Genomic DNA, 21,662 nt, shown 5'->3' on the forward strand with positions numbered 1-21,662 from the left:
GCTGTACGGAGGAGTTTCGCTGCTCTTGTTGCCTCGCTGATGTAAGGTTGGGCCTCCCCAAGCTGCGGGACGGTCTGTCTCAAGCTGTTAGTGATAGGGCAATTAAGTAGATAGTGGGCGAGTGGGTGGCGGGCGGAGTGGCCACAGTGGTTGCACTCTTTGGTAGCGAAGTCCTCTCGTAACTCCTCTCTGGAGCAATAGCCCAGCCGGAGACGATGCAGCGCGACTTCGTCCGCTCTCCATAGATCTCTGCGGCTTTCAAGACTTTGGTAATCGGTGGCCAGGGCATACCAGGCAGCCTGGTAATTGGTAGCCTCGAGCTCCCGGTGATGTAGATGGGTATGACGGGCTGTGGTGCGTCTTACCAGTGTCTTGATCTATCCTAAGGGTATTGGGACATGATGGCCTCGTTCCCCTTTATTCCAACGTGGCTGTGGAATCCAGTTGAGTCTCACCCGTTTCCCCGCGGTTGCCAGGCTCTGGATGAGACTTAGTGTGGTCCTGATGAGGGTGATGTTTTGGGTGGGCCGTGCCTGCTGAAGTACCTGTAGAGCAGCCCTGGAGTTGGTGTGAATGATCACCGATTCCTCGCGGCGGTTGGTGGCGTGCCGGAGGGCGTGCTGGATGGCGACCACTTCCGTTTGGAAGGTGGAGCAGTGGTCAGATGTCCTCCATGAGAGTACCTCTTCTCCCTCGACCATGGCCACCCGGTTGTGCCTCTGCTGCTGTCAACGGATCCATCTGTAAAATACATCACGCTGCCAGGGTCCCAGGAGTGTGCCATGGTCACAAGGGCGAGCTGTCGTAGCTTCTCCAAAGAACACAGAGCCTTTGGTGCAGGAAGAGACGTATACGTCACCTCAACAGGTGGTTGCTCCCACGGGGGTGGTTCTTGGTATGCCTCGGTGGGTTGGTAGGGTGCTCGTAGGAACTGGGCGGAGTCCAAGAACTTGTTGGCTGCGTCAGCAACTCTGTAGATCCAGGTGTTAGCGGTGAAGAGGGTCCTATTGTGCGGTAGGATCCTACTAAGCCCGGTGTGCAATGCCGTCCCGCTGGTGTGCAATGCCACCCTGCAGACCACAATCTGTTGAGTTCTGATGGCGAAGGGAACCAGCCGAGTCTCGCTCAGTAGTACACAGGAGCTGTAGTCGACTAGGGAACTGACGGCCTGTGCATAGTAGAGTCGCAAGACGACGTAGGACGTCCCTTCCCCCGGCCTTGTCATGGCCCTCATCACTGTGGTCCTCGCTTTCGTCATCTCCCTCAAGTAGGTGACCTGACGGGCAAAGGTCAGCCTGTGATCTCGTCACACCCCGAGGTACTGGTAAGCCTGCGTCCAGTTCAACCTCACGTCCTGGACGTGTAGATGCCGGTTTGGTGCGGGTGCCCTGAACATCATGGCCTCGGGTCGGGTCTTGCCCTGCCGTCCCAGACGAGGCGTTCCCTCTCCAATCGGAGACACTGTAGCGTTCGGCTCATCTGAGCAGGAAGTTAGTCGCTGGCACATTTGGCTGCGAAGGTGTCTGCGAGCCTTTCCGCCTCCTGCTGTGGTCTTGGGTGTACGGGAGGGCGAGAGCGCGATCCTCCTGTGGCTGTCCTCAGCTTGGATCAGAGGTTCACCAGTCTGGTGTGTTGGGAGAAGCTGGCACACCATTCGAACCACTTGGCCTCCTTTACCTGTCATGATACCTGGCGTGCATGGGCGACCACCTCGCGAAGTCTCCCCAAGCCGTCTCTGGTGGGTCTCCTTCTGTAGCGCCGCTGATGCATGTTCACCCGGTAGTTTTGCTCCCGCACCTCTTCCATGTAGAACCACCAGTCTTTGTGGTGACGCCTTCCCGGGTTTTTCTTCGGAATGGACGCCTCTGCCGCTTCCTCGATGGCCGCCGTCAGGTCCCTCTCACGTTTTTCATTGTTGCCGGAGGTGTGTATCCCGCCCATCATGTATCCAACGATGACTGGAAGACTCCCTAGTTCGCTCGTTTGATGTCCCAGCGCGGAGTGGGAAGTGGGAGTGCTGTCTGTGTGCATTGGATTGACCTGTGTACGCCGTAGTGGTCACTAGTGAGGATGGGGTGGACGCTCCAGCATGCTCCCGTGGCCAGTCCGCTGGAGAGGAAGGTGAGGTCCAACCTTTCGCCACGTGTGTGAGTGGGGTCTCCAGTGTTGAGTAGCTTGATGTTGGGGTTTTCCCCCAATAAGGTAGACAGATGACGCCCCGGAGAATTGGTTGGCGACGGAGACTGAAGTGAAGGGTAGTGGGCGTTGAAGTCGCCAGCCGCTAGAATATTTTTAGAGCTGGCAAGTGAGAGCAATTCTCTTGTGTATAGTCGATTCCGCGGGCTCATGGGAAGCACTGCATGCAGAACTCCAGCATGTACGACAAATGCTCACCTATAATGGTTATGCTAACTGTGATTTTGACCGCATAACCAATAAATTACTGTGTGAACTTGGGTCCAACCAAAGTGCCAATAAGCCTAATTTTATTAACGTTTTCTATCGTAACACCTTCAGTGATGCTTACAAAAAGGATGAAAAAGCAATTAAGGACATAATTAAGAGAAACTGCCACCCCACTAAAGAGAACTGTGAGATCCGAGTCCTTATATACTATCGTAACCCTAGAACCTGCTCAATGGTGATGAAAAACAACTGTAATAGTCGAGCTGATTTTACATCTAAAACCAACGTAGTGTATTTATTTAAATGCCCAGCCGAGGATTGTACGTCTCGCAATATCACATACGTCGGGCACACCAGATGTACTCTCAGCCGAAGACTAACTTTTCACCAACAGGACGGAGCGATCAAGGACCATTATTTAAAATATCACAATCGAAATATTGACAGAGACACCTTAATTCAATGTACCAAAATTATTGCGTACAATGAGGATCCCAGAAGGTTGAAACTCGTGGAGGCATTCCACATCAGGGATTCTGCCCCCACTATGAACATTCAGTCGGACATGACGTCCAGTATTAAGCTGAACAGTAACGCTAACCTGAGACATCGCTATATCGAGGTCCCCTCTCCCCCTCCCCTCCCACCCCCCACTCCCCCACCACTCAGACGATCACCTGTATATTTGTATTTTTGTATTTTATTTTGTAATTTATATGTACCAACATTTGTATTCATTATTACAGAAATTTTGTCAATCCTGATGATGTCTCTTTGAAGACGAAAGCTCGATATTATTAAATGGAATACTATGGAGATCTTGCATCAGCTCACCCTACAACTGGAAAAAAGTTGATAAGACAAATAGAAAACATTAAGAAAAAGTTGAACAACTGTCAGAATGCTGTCGCATTTAATTAAACATGCAACAAAGAAAACCTGCTTCCTTACTTCACGAATATATATATATATATATATATATATATATATATATATATATATATACATATATATGATTGATGATATGGTTTAACGTCACACACTCCCCCCTTATCGGAAGGCTAGGACGGTGCCCCTCACAGAGGGCTTTGTAGCGTGGAATTTAATGAACCATGCCCTTGGTTCAACTTCGCCGGTGGCAGGATTCGAACCGCCCTCACCTCGACCTTCGCCGCAAGTAACGACGCTCTAATCCGCTCGGACAGCGAGCATCATATATATATATATATATGTATATATATATAATATATATATATATATATATATATATATATATATATATATATACATGTATATGTATATATATACATTCTTCCTTACTTCTTCCCTTGTGGCAGTTATCATACTGTAGGGGGCTATTCTTTCATCCAGTCATAAGAAGGCTAACTTCTACCCCAGTATCTCCTTGTGGTGCCCTCTCAGGTCAACTTCCATCAGGGAAGTCTATACTAAGTATTAGGTAGCTGAGACTGACAGTCAGTGTCAAAACTATTCCTACTCTTTTCTAATGATAACTTCATTCATCCTCTTACTAAGAAAAGTCTGCTGGCAATGGTACATGGCAGTCTGGGCAAGAGACGGAGATCTCTGAAAGTCCCTAGACACTATCATATGGTAGGTGGTGTTGATCTAGTGCCCTATACTCGGGCACAAAAAGCAGTACAAGTCAGCAGCAGCCTAGCATAACTGAGCAGCCCTCTGTAGGATTATCACCACTCTTTTATGGGAAGGGGGCTAGAAAAGGTGCCCATATAATTGTCATTCAATCTTCACTGAGTTTGGGAGCCACCCCAAGCAAAGTCACCCAAGCTGCAGTGCAAATAATGAGGTAACTAAAACAAGGGAGCAGCACCCCTACTCAATACAACAAAGCTGCACCTCTGCACCACTGTGTGAAACTTTCCTATCAACAGAGTGGTGAAGCCTCCTCCAAAGACTCAACTTACTATGATGACACATTGCTGACTGCCCCCTCCTTCTCCCATGAGGGGGAGTGGGTCACTAATACAATGGAATGGCTATTGAGTCACAACCATTGACCACTTTTCCAAACTCTGTTGAGACACATTGCATTACTGGACTTGCCTCACGCTACAGGTGAATTGGACCAAAACACAACCAGCGAATCACCCGTTTTTGCGGTGCTCCTTGAAATTGTGTGGATGTGTTGTATGGTCCAGATGGCAAATTGTTTATGTTCGAGTAGTATATTGCTTTTTGTCATGTTCAGTTGGTTGTACTTGTGTGATGTAACGAGAAGGTTGAGTAGGGCTGAAGGTTCTTGCGTAGAACTGTATGCCCCTCATTTTTATGTGATATTCTATCGGAAGATATTCGGTTTCTATGTGCAGGTGTTCTTCTGGGGTAGTTTTGGTGCATCCTGTTATTAATGTTAATTCTTTATTTTGTATGGTCTAAAAGGTGCATATAATTTACTGTGGAAGTATAGCCGAGTGCGGTTCATAAGAAATGTGATTAAATGTGACAGTGATTAGGGTTTCCATCTGTTGTCTAAATGTGACTCTGATTAGCTTTTCCTTCTATTGTCCAAAGCCCATATTTGTGGTTGATTTGACTTTAGTATGTTTATTTTCTTGTTCATACATATTCATTGCCTGATCTTTGGTGTATCAAAAGTAAGGCCTAGAATTTTTGGCTTCTTTCCAATGGAAGGTTTGGCTGTTTAATTTTATTATTAGTGATGCGTCCTGTCGGCAAGAGGCTTCTCCGCCATTGGCAAGAATTTGTTTACTAATAGGGTGGTCAGCGAATAGAACAGACTTAGTAACCATGTAATGAACGCTGAAACTATCAGTTGTTTTAAGAAACGTTTAGACAACTTTATGGGTGGGAATGACAGGTCGTAATGGACGTGGAACTACCTAGTGTAGGCCCCATGATCTCTTGCAGTCTCCTTCATTATTATGTTCTTATGTTATTAAGAAGATTCGATGGAGGACCCAGCTTCCCATCGAAATTGACACCACTTAGATGCAAGAGGACACAAAACTTCATCTTCACAAGGAGGTGTGGCCCCTTGGGACCGGCATCCGATCCCCGAATCGGAAAAAAAACTCGTGTCACAACCTGTGGCCCTTATATCTTTGAGGTACATGAAACTCGAGTTGTCATGTCAACGCATGTCTTTATTGATGGACTCCTAATAGAACCCGAAGCATTAGGGCCTATCTTGTGCTTCTACAAACCATGTTCTCTGTAATTATGTTAACAAATCAATTTACCTATTTGAACAATTTACATTCTAACAGTTTTGAACACATCATTTACATCATGATTCCCTGCATTACATAGCTTCACTTGGCACTGGCATAATTGAAACTTACCATGATTATTTCGCTGCCATGGCTCTTTTATAACTCGCTGCCTACTATTCTCATCCAAACATGGTCTGAGAAACCATATCAATTATTAATAATGTGACCTCTTCAAATCATTCACTTTCACATATCATTCAACATAGTGAAATTATATTCTTACTCAATGCTCACCAATAAGAAAGGGTTCCCTTCTGCCTTGCCAACGTGTGTCTTGTTCCCGTGACAGACCGCTACCAAAAGGAACACCTTGAGGTGATATTTAGCGAAGTAGTCTACGTCACCATTCTGTGTATTCAAAGGCTAACACTGGCAGTATTTTATAGTAACCCATACATGTCCTCCTTGGTTCACAATTTGACCATACCCAACAATACTTTATTGGCTCCAATACAACATATTGTCATTATACAGTAACACATTTCCATAACATGCACTTGCACTACTTTCTATCACAGAACAATACGAGAGGAGCGTCGTAGAATCTGTAGTTTACATTCCTTAGTTACAATACTATTGTATTACAACATAATTTCACAACACGATTATATCATATATATATATTATATATATATATATATATATATATATATATATATATATATATATATATATCATATATAATGAACCAATACAATATGACTCAAATTCAGATTTGTAACACTTGCAATATCATTTTTCATACATCGTGAATTACATATTTTAAATCAAGACAATACACGCCGTGTGAGTTGCAGTTAGCTTGAATCATGTAATTGGCATTCACAACTTGTAACAGTCATTAATATAGGTATACCATGCAAGAATACTAATGGTGAAAAGATCCTAGTTCCGTCATTGATATTGACTCTTGCCAACACCACTTCCCAACTCACCTATATGTAGGATAACTAAGATAATTATATAAAGAGGCACTACACACGCCCACGTCACTGTTTCAGTTGTGGTCACCGTCCAGCAAGACATATGTGTGTACTGTTCGGCCCCGGCACACATTCCCCATGCTTAAACACTGCCAAGTACATATCATCTTCTGAACGAATCCGAGTGAGATTCATGATGATTGAGCCTGGCGTCATATACACAGTACGGATACAGAACCACTGCGTTCCACCACCCTGGTACCCCCCCCCCCTCCATCCCTCCGATACTTTTATCCCAGTAGCTTCTCCAATTGATGCCACAGACACAACACAAGAACTTACCGGCTCTTACTCCTCAAGAGGACATACTCGTATGGGTGCCCATTTATCATAACTTGGGGCATCTGGATCGATTACTGGCTCTCTATCGCTCCGGAGGTCAGGTGCCTCCGTGAAGCCACGGAGACGAAATTAAATCTCCTTAGAGCCATGACGAGGCCCCTCCGGACATACTATATTAATGCGGTACGTCCAGTAGTGGACTATACTGCTGTGGTTCTCATCTCCCTCAGATCGTGGGACAAGTTTGCGGTCCTCCAAAACCAGGCTTTTCATATCATCACTGCGGCCACTCCATGGATCCATGTGGAGAATCTTAGACAAGAGGCAGGAGTTACCTCCCTTTGTCTAAGGGCGGAGAGGCTCTCTTCCTATCTTCCCCCTCGACTTCTGGCCGACCCAAGGAGTAGTGAAGTTAAAACCTCACTTCTGAATGCTCAGGACGTCGAGGGAGATCCTACCGGTCATTCCTGTGAGGCCCACGCGGTGCGTGCGATCTGCACCTTTGGAGTTCGTGATCTGGTTTAGCATCGAGCTCTGGACAACCGTCATACAGACTATAACACACACCCCCTTCTCCCCGCGCCACTTTCCAACTCTTCCACCTCACTAGGAGGAAGGCTGGCTGCGATCCGGCACGATTACGGCCCATGGTCCTCGAGGCCATAAGGTGTAAACTTGTAATTGGGATCTACATTGGATGTTTAGTGAGACAAATGAGGTGAAAGTCCGTTCGTTTTAATGTCTCAGTCTTCTCTCCTTTACAATCATGGAGCAACCCCCGAGCAAGACTCGGGGGGTTGCCAAATTTCTATTCACAAATTCTATTCACAAGTATTGACATATGCTGATCGAGAAATCTTGGTAGAGTTGGACGAAAATGTCTATTGTGTTTTGCCAGGTGTTCGGGTGGTCCAAAACGCCTGGCTACGCTGGTTACTGTCAGATCTGGTGACAATGGAGCGTACCTTGGGAGACAGATCCGAGCACAATGGAAGGTCCCTTGGGAGACAGGTCCGAACACAATAGAGGGTCCCCTAAAAGTTGTCTAGAGACATTGGGGTCCCTTCTCACACCACATGGCTCTTCCTTTCAATTATCTTGCAACAAAGGTCCACCCCCCCTACACACAGACACCATACGAGCTCATCGTACTACACTGACGGCTTTGTGGGCACCTTCACCTAAGAGTGTGGCGCGGATTTTGTAACCGCCGATGGAGTGACCGCGCTATGTAGAGTGACGACAGCTCCATTCTAGAGACGGAGCTTGCTACCATCTCCAAGGTCCTGGATCACGCTCTCTATGTTGAGCAAGGGGCAGTCGTGATCAACACAGACTCAAGGAGTGCTATTGACGTCATCTGGTAGGAAAAGATAACGGATGGCGCCTACTTAACGTCAATTGAGCACTCGCTGAACCTCTTTCACCGTCAATACAGGTTTGCAATGTTTCACTGGATCTTTAATCGTAGGAAACATTATTGCAGATGATGCTGCCAAGCTAGCGAGGAGGTTCAGCAGGATCACAGTGCCTCCTGGTGCCCATGATCACACAGATCAAGAGCGTCACAACCAAGAAGGCCAGATTGATGGGCAGGGTCGACCATAACAGCCTTATTCCAACTTCGGCCTCGGCACGGTGGTACAACCTCTCACTATGTACGAGGCCATCCACCTGCATCCTGGTAGAAGGGCGAAAATTATCTTCCCCACGCCTTAGATATAGCTGAGGGTAGCAAGTGTTATATCAAATTATGACAAAATAAACAATATAGATTTATATATCTGGACTTTGCAAAGGGTTTTGATGCCGTCCCGCACGAAAGACTATTTGCTAAATTAGTTTCACACGAAATGAATGGTAGCTTATTAAGCTAGACTAATAATTAGTTAAACGATCGTAAACAGAGTTGTTCTAAATGACAAAACTTCTAGTTGGAAAAATGTTACGAGTAAAGTTCCTCAGGTTTCCGTTCTTGGGCCTTTCCTATTCATAGTATTTATAAACGATATAGACCATAGACTGAAATCTATTGTCTCCATATTTCCTGATGATAAAAAAAAAAATAAAAAAAAAACTGTGCGAAATGGCAAATGATCAATTAAACTAATTAGATATTCAAGAAGATTTAGATAGGCTACACCATTGGTCTGAAAAGTGGCTCATGAAATTAACACAAGTAAATGTAAGGTTATGCACATAGGTAAAAATAACAATAAGTACGATTATAAGTTAGTATTTGGAAATTCGCTGACAAAAGTGGATAGTGAAAAGGATCTCGGCGTAATTATCAGTGATCTCAAATAATCTACTCAGTGTATTTCCGCATCAGAGAAGGCAAATAAGATTCTAGGACTGATCACACGATCTTTTGATTTTGAAAGTCCATCTGTCATTGATAAGCTATATAAATCTTTAGTTCATCCACATTTGGAATATGCTGTTTCCGTATAGTCACCGAATCTCATTAAAGACAATGACAGATTAGAAAAAGTACAACGGTGAGCCACAAAAATTATTCCAAATATGAAAATAAATCATGCGAAAATTGACTAAAACAGATTAATCTATTTTCCCTAAAAAGCATAGACTCAGGGGTGATTTATTACAAGTCTTTCAGATTCCAAAGGAAATTGACAACATCAAAAGTGACGAAATTTTCACACTGAATGAGAATCCGACAAGAAACAATGGTCTCAAACCGTCGGGAAGTAGATTTAAATTGGAAATGTGTAGAAACAACTTCGCCAACCGTGTAGAAATTAAATGGAATAAAATTCCTGCAGGGGCAGTGCAATGCAGTACAGTTCAAAGATTTAAGATTCATTTAGATAAGCACCTAACAAATATGATGTAATGCATGCCATTTTTATATTGTTTATTTATTTTTCATTATTTATCTATATATTATTATTATCTCTATTTTTATTACTTATTTATTAATTTATTATTATATATTATTTTATTTTTCTCTTTGTTTATTATTTATTATTATATATTTATTTGTTTCATTCAGTTATGTACCTGTTTATTCATTTGTTTATTTTTTTCCATCCAACCTAGTTATGAACCAAAAGGTCTCTTGTCGGCATGCTCTTCCTTTGTAATCCTTTGTGTTACATGCAGGGAGAGACAATCACGATCACTACAAACTTTGTGAGGCTGCGCTACAACAACCAGTTCACCACTACCTTTTAGAGTGCAGAGCTACTGCTATTCTTCGCCTAGGCCTCAGCCCGCCACTCACTTCGGAAGGAATAGCGCGGCACCTCACAGTTTCAACTTACGAGGGAACCTTCAGCTTCCTGAAGGCACGCCCTCCCCCTGGCGTTGTCTAGGGTCGAGGGGTGACTTCCCTTCCTGATCTTCGGGCTCCGCCACTCCTAACAATGGCATTATGTGGACCTGCCTCTTGAGTCCATATGTGAACTGTTCCGGACTGCCGCAAGATTCAGGTCCGGGCGGGTCGCCAGCCCGCATCCCCCCCCCCAAAAAAAAAAAAGAGAAAAAGAAAAAATATATATACAATACATATATGTGTGTACATATATGTATATATGATACACGAAGATGAAAAGTCCGGCAGCACTCTTGCATCACCATCTCTCCTAGTATTTCATATTTTGTAACTTTTTGTATTTATAAACATGTATGTATCTTTAGAAAATAAAATATATATATATATATATATAGTTATGAAGGTAAGACAGATGAGTGGAAAAGGTGGTAGAGAAACGCGGGTTAGAGCGAGAACACTATATTCCTGACGTTTCGAATACAAGTCTTCTTCAGAGTGACAGACAACGTGTGTGTACAGCTTCACTAAAATATCTAGTAGTACCTTTCGCAAAGGAAGCAAAAGCCATGACCAAAACGTAATCTAAAGCAGGCATCCAAATAGCATATAAATCCGGGCGCAAAATAAAGGACGTCTTAATTAACAAACAAGAACAACACACCAACGAAAATAGCATAGTTTTTGTGGGAGGGGAAGAATGTCTGCAAGAAAATCAAAAGATAGTAGTGTATAAAAGAGGGCTATTGCCACCGGGCGAATTAGCGAGCGATTTGGGGCTGCTGGTGGTCGTGGCTTGGGAGAAATGGACAGGGAACTTGGACGGCGGCGCCGTCGCCGGGATTAGGATCACCAAATTTTTTTTTAGAAAATGGTAGGAGGCGTAGTAGTAGAGAAAGGTGGAAAAACGGAAAAATCTTTAGTGGGAGATAAACTGAAATGAGAAGATGTAGTATAAGAGAAAGAAAGGAAGCGAATTTTAGTCGAAGAAAAAGTAAGTGTAGATGTTTGTGCGTGTGTCGTGGCTATGTTCGTGAGAGGTGTGTGTGTATATCTTACGGGAAGTGAGTAGAGTTCACTTTTCGCGTTTAGAGCGCGTTCCTGATAAGCCACAGGTGGGGCCTGAGTAGCCTGAGTAGCATCTTCTTGTATGTGTTTTCATCGTTTAATAGCTCATGCATCTTCTCAACGTAGCTACTTTTGTTCATTACCACGATTCCACCCCCTTTATCCGCTTGTGTTATTAAGATGTCCGTTCGTCTGCTGAGATTTTCTAAAGCCTTCATGAATCTTCTCGGCAGACTACATTCGTTGTTGTTCGCTAGGGCGTGGTAGCAGGAAATCATACCTTGTTTAAACCCTTTTTCTACGTCCTTTTCGTCCCATCTGTAGTTCTTGTTGATAGACTCTCCATACTGTTTCTCGTATAATCCGGTGTCAAATTTTAAGCCAAGGGAGAGCACTTGAGTTTCCGTCTCTGAAAGATGTATGTCTGATAGATTGGTGATGAGGTTCGTACTACCTATGTTATTCCACATGCTGTTAGAACACAAACCTAGTAATTTTCTTCTCAACTTTAGTTCTTGTGCGCCGTATTCGTTGTGTAACTTTGTCACTAGGTGTGTGGGTAAGGTTAATCTAGTGGCGCTTCCTTTTAATTCGTCAATGCTGTTGGATAAGTCGGAGCAGGCATCTTTGAGATATGCTCGTGCGCTGTCGGTGAAGGGGTTTTCTTTGTTCGTGAGTTGCTTTGGCGCGCTTCTTGGAAGTACCTGTTCTGCTAAGCAGTCCTGCAGAAATCGCCGACGGAGAGTATAGCTGTCAATCTTCCGGAGTCTGTAGTATTCCCGTATCTCCATATCCGCTTCACCACCACTCGACATGTTGTTATGAAGGTAAGACAGATGAGTGGAAAAGGTGGTAGAGAAACGCGGGTTAGAGCGAGAACACTATATTCCTGACGTTTCGAATACAAGTCTTCTTCAGAGTGACAGACAACGTGTGTGTACAGCTTCACTAAAATATCTAGTAGTACCTTTCGCAAAGGAAGCAAAAGCCATGACCAAAACGTAATCTAAAGCAGGCATCCAAATCGCATATAAATCCGGGCGCAAAATAAAGGACGTCTTAATTAACAAACAAGAACAACACACCAACGAAAATAGCATAGTGTACGGAATACCATGCAGTGGATATCCTGCAACATATTACGGTGAGACGTCACGGGGGTTGACAAAAAGACTAAGAGAACATAAGAACGACCTACGACATCACAGGACTTCAAATTCACTGGTAGTGCATGTGGACACGCACGGGCATTTACCAGAATGGATAGAGGCGCGCCCTATCTGGACCGGGATAGAGAGAAGAATGAGAAAGCTGGTCGAGTCCGCATGCATAACACTGGGAAAGGTCAGCAACATGAGAAGGATTCATTAATCTGTGATTTGCAGCCGCCAGATTGGTTATGGAGGAGGGAGTGTCGGGCCAATCAGCATGCGACATTCTGAAACGTCCAGCCGGATGAGCCATAAGGAGAATATATATGCTGTACACACACGTCTGTCACGTCCAGCCGGATGAGCCATAAGGAGAATATATATGCTGTACACACACGTCTGTCACTCTGATAGGAACGCTACTGGACACCACCGCGAACGGACGTCTCTTGAAGAACCTCCTTTACCGCAGTGACCAGAGATTCACGCCAACAAATTGAAAACCGTTACCCGAGCCAAGGCACTCTCTACGCCTCTCGCTCTGACGGTGTATGCCCTCATAACCCCCCTTTCGACTGTACATTGCCCTTGCGGTCTTAAAACTTGTGCAGTCGACTGGTGGGGGAGGGAACCCCTCTCCCGGTTCCCGCTCCTATAGCGGACCCGGCATAGGTCTCGAACCCTCGGCGATCAAAGTGTTCCATACGTTGCGAGAAGGCACCCGGGCGCCAGCCAGCGCGATCGCTTTCCCTTAACCACCGTTAGGCCATTAGAACCACGTGAGCATAGACCGTACCTCTGATACCCCCCCCAACACAATTTCCCTCATTTTTCCTTTCTTTTTATACACAACCCTAACATACATACACAAACTAACACACACATATATTTAAAAGCCCAAAGCGCTTCGACGCTATGGGCCGAAAAAATATTAGGGAGAACCGGCCTACGGCCGGACAAACCAAACGCACCATCATCTGGAAGCTATTGGCCAAGCTGGAAATAGCTATTCAAAAGTTATTCACCAACGGCACACAATACACGGCGAAAGCAGAAGACAGAACCATAGAAGAACTGACGAAAAGGACAACAAAGAATGAATTTGCTAAAGAAGGACTCGACATTATCGACCCCCAGGAGTTGAACGCCAAGAGGACCCTTGTAATAAAACAGGTTGACGAACATATCTATCACGAAGACCCGGAAACGATTAAACAAGAGATGGAACGGCTGAACCCTGTAGCAACACTGCCACTGCTAGTGTCCCCTAAGTGTGCACATCATACTGTTTATAAAATTATTATTCTGTATCAAATTATTATATGTCTATTGTAAATTACACAGTATGTTCCAAATATTACATCACATACGAGGATCACTGTTGTATTGTTAAATGAATTTATATATAGATTTATTTGCATACTTTGTTCAAAGCTTTAATTATTCTCGATGTATTATGTATGTCATGGCGGACGGGCCAATTAAATATAATTCCAAAACCAGTTACGCAGTTTGAGCTACTCCTGCCTACAACTTGGAAAGAATTCTACTTCTCTGATGAGTTGACTAGCCTCATCGACCCACACCTGAAAGTAACCAACATAATTAAGATGCCGAACACAAGAATAATCCTCTAGGCAAAACTAGAAAACACTACAATAGTGACGAAGTGCCTAGAAAAAGGCATACTAATATTCAGCCAGTCATTCCCCCGACAAACACTAAGCCAGGAAACATACATACACCTACCACAGTGCACACGCTGCTACGCATACGACCATACACTTAAACACTGTCCACAACCAACTACATACACCATCTGCTCAAGCTGCTGCTCCACTGACCACAGGATCAAGAATTGCCACAACGCTATCAAGAAATGCATCGCCTGTGGCCTTAACCACCCTACATATGCAGCCAGATGCCAAGTAAGAAAAGACTTGATTAAGAAGATACAAGAAAATAAAGAGCAGAACACATACACACACACTCCAACACTTCATATGCAAACATAACTGCAAGCAACCTTACTCAATCTTCAACACCGACACCCAACCCCATAAGCCTCAAACACCTAACAGTCATAAACACAGCAATTATACACGCCAACATAACTGAAGCAGCAATTCCAGGAACTTACCAACAGACAATCAACGAATACTACAAGGCAAATGGACTCCCCACAATCATAATCCCACCCTCAGTCATAAAACCGACAGATATACTAAACATGATCAACAACACAACACAAACCCAACCACAAACAGAAGAAATGGAAACAGAGGAACATAGAAATAAAAGGCCACACAACACATCAGAAACTGAACAACCCACAAAGGCAAAGAAAACAGAACAAAACACAGAAACAATACAGATCATAACACCCAACACAACAAACATGACAGACGAAGAAATACATCAAAACGTACACACACTCCTACAAAACAACAAGATCAAATACATATACACTAAAGAAATGTCAGAAGAGACAGTAGACACTATGATCAAACAAAAACTGATTTACCTGACCAAAGCCCCTATACAAAGACTGACTGAGACAAAAAAAAAAAAAAAAAAAAAAAAAAAAAAAAAAGGATACTACATCCGTAAACACAAACCAACAGACACACCTCACTGGACAGTCAACAGCCAATAAATCAAACCCACATGAACACAATACGCATAATACAACACAACGTACAACACTGGACATTCCACAGAAGAAACCAACTAAGCAACCACTACCTAACACAAACACCAGACATCATACAACTCAATTCAATAGGGAAACACACATTTAAAATATTTAACTACAACACACACACACAAAACACTTACAACGAAGACAACGCAGGAATAGCCATAGCCATAAAACAAAACATAAAATACAAACTATTAGACGACTTTGATGAAGACATATTAGCCACTGAAATACACACAAAGGACCCATAATCATAGCCACAACATACCTCCCACCACGAAGACCATACCTACCAACACAAGACATACTGAAAATCATACAGAAACCACAACCAACATACATCATAGGAGACTTTAATACAAAACATAAAACACTAAAACACACATACAATAATCACGTAGGAAAAATCATACACCAACTAATAACACAGAACCACCTCACCTTCCTAGGCCCAGACTTCCCAACAAGCATTACACACACCAGAACAAGCAACCCAGAGATGATATTCACCAACCGACACCACCACCTCACATACAGAATACACCCAGGCGACATAACTTCATCAAATCACATACCACTACACTTCACACTATCCACCACAGCGATCACTATCCCCACACCACCTAGATTACTATACAAAGAAGCAGACTGGAAGAAATTCAAAACAATTCTAGAAACAACAACAGAAGAATACAACACAGAAACGCAAACCAACACAAACATTCAAATAAAAGACACAAAATACATAGACGACAAAATAGAAAACTGGTACAAATTACACAACGCAATCGTACAGAGCATACCTACAACACACCACAAACAACTACCCACCCCTAAAACATCTAAAACACTAAAACAATTAATATGAAAAGCAAACAACATAAAAAACAAAGTCATAACAGGAAACAACTGGACTCCACACACAACACAAACAATTAAACAATTACAAACACAAATACTAGAAGAATACAAAAGAAACTACGAAGAAACATGGAACAAATTAATATCAAACATGAAATTCAACCCCCCCCCCAAAAAAAAAACACAAGACTTCTGGAACACAATAAAGAGACTACAAGGATCCAACACTAACACTTCACCATACATAACACATAACAACGACAAACTACACGACGCCAAAGACAAAGAAAACGCATTCAGACAGGTATGGCAAAACATTTTTCAGATCACACCAGCAGAAAACACACAATTTGACACAAACCATGAAACAAAAATACTCACATACATAACACAACACCACCAACAAACACAACCTTACGCAAACATAGACTTAGACAGACTAGACACTGACAACTACATCGGACAACCCATACAACTAGAAGACGTTAAAAACAATCAAACACACCAAAAACAAAGCTCCAGGACAATCAGGCATAACGAAACAAATACTCGCGCACTTACCAAACACAACAATACAACTACTCACAGACATATACAACGAAACACTCAGCCTAGGATACTTTCCACAAAAATTAAAAAACTCAATCATTACATTCATACCAAAACAAAACAAAGACACCACACAAATACAAAACTACCGACCCATATCACTACTAGAAACACCTGAAAAAATATACGAAAGACTAATCACAAACAGACTCATGGCACACTTACACGAACACGACATGTTAAACCCAAACCAACACGGATTCACACCTGGCAAAGGAACACACACAGCACTCGCCATTTTATATGAAATAATCGCAGACGCACAAAGACACAAACATGCATGTAACATAATATCACGCGACATCTCCAAGGCCTTCGACAAAGTATGGCACGAAGGCCTAAAATACAAAATACTACAAACACACCTCCCAGAGACCATCACAAAAACATTGTGCAGCTTCCTAGACAACAGAACAGCAAAAAATAAAAGTAAACCATTACATAGGACCAGCCTTCCCTCTCCAAAGCGGAGTACCCCAAGGGAGCGTTCTCTCTCCAACACTGTTCAACTTATACACATCAGACACACCACCACCCTCACACGGAAGCTACACTATACAATACGCAGACGACGTCACACAAATAATCACATACCCTAACACTACAGGAAAACATATGCTTGCCAGAAAGACAGAACATGAAATCAACAAAATTAACACATACGAAAAACAATGGAAACTATCCACAAACACAAACAAATTCCAACTACTAGCCATCTCAACACGCCAACCAGCACCAATAAAAATAAACAACAACATAATACCATACAATAAACAAGCACACATCCTAGGCCTCACCATCAACACACAAGGAATAAAACACCACATCAAAAACAGAATACAAATCACAAAAAACACACTCAACAGACTAAGACGCTTCAGAGGACTAACAACAAAAACACAAATAAAACTTTACAAAACACTAGCACGACCACAACTGGAATACCCTCCAATAATCACAGTCACAAGCACACACACAAACATCAAAAACATGCAAACTTTACAAAACAAAACATTAAGGAAAATACTAAAACAAACCACCATACCTAGAAACACAAGAACAACTCCACAAAACAGCAAACATAGAAACAATACACTCAAGACTCATAAGACTGAGTAGCAAAGCATGGAACAACATACTAACACATAACATAATACCCCCACCTCCACAAAAAAAAATCACAAAAACTGGCCCAGAATTAAAACTATACTAGGCCTAATCTTCCCGCCATAGTCACGGCAGTAGCTAATAAAAAAAAAAAAAAAAAAGGAAGGTTACATACGTAAGAAATAACGTAATATGAATATAATATAACACATAAGGAAATTACTCGCACAAACACACATACCCACAGGATGTGTGTACAGCCTGACATTGCAAAATAGTATTAGAATTCACAAGGGAAATTAACCAACCATTAAAAATTTTAACCTCCCTAAAAAAAAAAAAAAAAAAAAACAAAAAAACAAACAAAAAAAATATATATATATATACATATATATATACTGTATATACATATATATATATATATATATATATATATATATATATATATATATATATATAAAATAAATGGAAGCAGGTATGACTCTATTACTTAAATTAAATATAGACGAAAATAAGATCTTAAATCAAGAAACTTAATTAACACTCACGGCACTTTGCCACTATATAGACACACCTGCTCCCAACTCGTGTAAATAATTATTATAATTTGTTCGAAATGAAGGAAGGACTTGTATCCAATTAAATCAATAACATTACAATAAATTAAAACCATATTCAAAACCTAAAGTCAAATAAAAATGTACAACAGAAAACAAGTCCTTCCTTCATACGATATATGTATGATTAGCTAGCTAGGGAATTTTTGATTAGAACATAGATAGGATGACCGTTAACGTTTTAATAACACCATGGAAGTGGGTCCGCCCCACACTTTCACACTCACACTTCCTTCACTTTCTAAACTTTACCTTCACCTATCACCCCCTCCCCCCCCTCTTGCTCCCACACCTTCTCACTCACCTGTCGATAATTATTATTATTATTATTGTCACTCTGAAGATCAACTCAGCGCTCGCAGAAGTCGGACGTCTCCGCTCCAGCTCCAGCTCACCGCCAATTGCCCCTAGCATCGCCTCTTGTATCACCACACTCGTGCTCGAGCTTAACTCAACCAACGAACTCAATAGCATCGCCTATTCTCCGTAAGTAAAGAAATCTCTCAGGGTAAACACAGACACAAAAGTGCTTAATATCCATTGATACTCATTGGTGTACTTTACTTACACAAACACTTCCGAAATCACGTAATCGCTCTCTGTTCTCAGTCGTCCTTTCGTAGAATAGAGAAAGAACACAAGACATTTAGCTGTGTCTGCATCTAGGTCACAGTCAACACAAAAGACACTAGCAACAAGCTTCTGACTTGTTTAAGTCAATACACAACTACAATGCCCGCCTTCTGTATCCTCTTCTCTTAGCGCCTAACGAAAATTCGTGACTAGACGTCTTCTCCGAAGGTGCTTCTGCTCTCTCTTTTTTCCTTCTCTGACGTGTCTGATTCTCGTATACGGGTTACCGTCAAGCGCCCTCATCATGAGAACTAATTTCCAAGTGTTTTTTGTGAGAGGCAACTCACGCCCGGATGGCATCTCACTCGTTGACGATGCCAACCGATTGAGCGGTGTGACAGGCAGTGCTCCTGTGCGCTTCGCCCAGACGGAAGGGGCAAATGTCCTCTTCCACTTGATGGATCAGGAAAGTCTCGACGCCTGCTTCGAGAAGAAGACTGTCATTAGGCTGGAGAAGCTGGGATTCTCTCCCCGTAGGGTCACACCCACTTATGCTCATGTTAGAGCGTCCATGTACGTGAGTAGGATGGTCCTTGACTCGCTCGGAGATAAGGACACCATTCTGCGTGATTTAAGGGAGAGGAACACGGATGTTGTCTTTGTCGACGTCTTCCGGCCTCCGGCCTCTGACATCGTCAGAATATCTATGAAATCTAGGTCCGACCTTGAGAAGATTCTTAAGGTAGGACTCATGATTAGTTTCATGTACCTGCCCCCTTCATCAATCAGAGAGGTAAAGAACCTCAAGGTCAGGCAATGGCTGATATGTTACTCCCTAAAACATGATTCCCGATTCTGCCCCCAACCCAAGCTGACTAGGTGCTCGAAGTGTGCTTCTGATGGACATCGGTATAGGGAATGCGAAGCTGCGAGACTCAAGTGTCTCCTATGTGGTGGAACCCACAGTGCCATCTCCAACTCCTGCCCGGAAAGGAGAAAGGCAGCTGAAACAACGCAGCCCGCACAACCGGTGGCTAGGTCAGCTTCCAACACCCGCCCCCTGCCTGCGCAACCTTCTAATCCTCTGCCTCAAACCAAAACAAAGACCTCCTCCTCCACCCCCTCCTCCTCCACCCCCTCCTCCCCATCCCAAGGCAAAATCCCTCAACCCCCCACCCCCAAACCCAGAACCCACCCAGGTGTAAAGAGGAGGGGTAGCTCCCCTGCTGCGGCCCCAGACCAGGAGCCTTCTTGCGCCCCCAAAGAGCAGCGGACACAGAGAACGAAGTCCAAGCGTTCTCGACAGGATGCGAGTAAGCTCTCTTCCTGTACCGGAATCCCAAATACGGTCGCATCAATTATCAGCAGCACCTTGGAAGGGGAAGCAGCTGGTAATCTCCAGTGCCCGTCTGGAGACGAAAGATGCAACCAAGCGAGGGATGTTCACGTACTTGCTCTGACCGTGTACCTAGAAACAGAGAATGTGCTGAGGGATTGCCAATTTGGTTTTCGGCCAGGTCGCGGTGCAGACGACGTAATATCCATGATCACTCAATGGGTTCAAAGACCGCCAGACGGTCGCCCTGGTAAGGCCATTTTGGTTTGTAAGGATGTGGAGAAGGCATTCGATACTGTCTGGCATGAAGGCCTTAGGTACAAATTGTACCACAATTTCGACTTTGCCCTGCCGTTCACAAGGCTGCTCTGCAACTACTTGGACGACAGGATAATAAGAATAAAGTGGCGGGGCTGTCTGTCCCGACCTTTTGTGCCGAAGGCTGGAGTACCGTAAGGGTCAGTCCTTGCCCTCACTCTGTACAGTCTATATACGAATGACCTGCCAGAGCCAGCTTATCCACGCAACCAGGCTCTAACTCTTTCGTATGCGGACGACACTAACCACATCAGCAGACACAAAACGCTGCAGGGAGCGTTACACGTAATGCAAAACATCCTTGACGGGGCACACGCGTGGGAGCAACAGTGGCGCATTAAGACCAACGCGTCGAAATGCAATGCTGTATACTTCTGCTGCAAGCGTACCAACAAAACAATCACAAACACTCCTCTTAAAATAAACAACACAAACATCCCAGTTAAGGACCATACCTGTGTGCTGGGTAGCACACTTGATAGTGGCCTTACCTGGACCCCGCACTTCCGCAAGCAGGGAGCGAAGGCTAGGGCTGTGCTGGGAAAGCTTCAAAACTGCAACACTGACCACCAAACGTCGATTGTACCTAGCCCTCGTCAGACCGATTCTGTGCCAATCCCCGGGACTAAGCCAGCTGACATGTCCCACTAATAACTACGAGCATCAGAAGGTTCAGAATGCCGCTGTCAAGTTCATCACGGGTTCGCGATGGAGCGACTTCAGAACCACTGAGTCTCTACACCTAATTTCCAACATCCGTCCACTCAACCAACACAACCACAAACTTCACTCAAAACACCTAGAAAAACTTCACGACAGACACAAACACCTGCTACAACACATTACACCTAGACCACACCGTACAGACTATCTGTCAGCTGCGCCCGTCCCATGTGCGGTGTACACGATAAGACGTGTATAACCGTACCTATTAATAATGCACCCCTTCACCAGCTTTGACTGGTGATAGCAATAATGATGAAATAATAATAGTAATAATAATATTGCATGTAGCCCAATAATTGACAGGCTACAAGCACACACAACCCAACCTGGGGAAATGTAGGAGAGCTCATGCCT

General features: G+C 43.5%; 1 protein-coding gene across 2 annotated transcripts in view; it reads left to right on the forward strand.

The window, feature by feature from the left end:
* Positions 1–21,662, forward strand: part of Zip102B (Zinc/iron regulated transporter-related protein 102B) — a 570,902-nt gene that overhangs the window by 392,131 nt on the left and 157,109 nt on the right. For both annotated transcript variants that reach the window (XM_076173514.1, XM_076173425.1), the window contains one exon: positions 18,699–18,841. In XM_076173514.1, the coding sequence (XP_076029629.1) occupies positions 18,699–18,841 (143 nt within the window). The remainder of the gene's footprint in view (positions 1–18,698; positions 18,842–21,662) is intronic.

The sequence above is a fragment of the Oratosquilla oratoria genome, chromosome 1 (genome assembly GCF_046742065.1).
Source record: "Oratosquilla oratoria isolate Oo_2021 chromosome 1, ASM4674206v1, whole genome shotgun sequence".
NCBI classification, from domain to species: Eukaryota; Metazoa; Arthropoda; class Malacostraca; order Stomatopoda; family Squillidae; genus Oratosquilla; species Oratosquilla oratoria.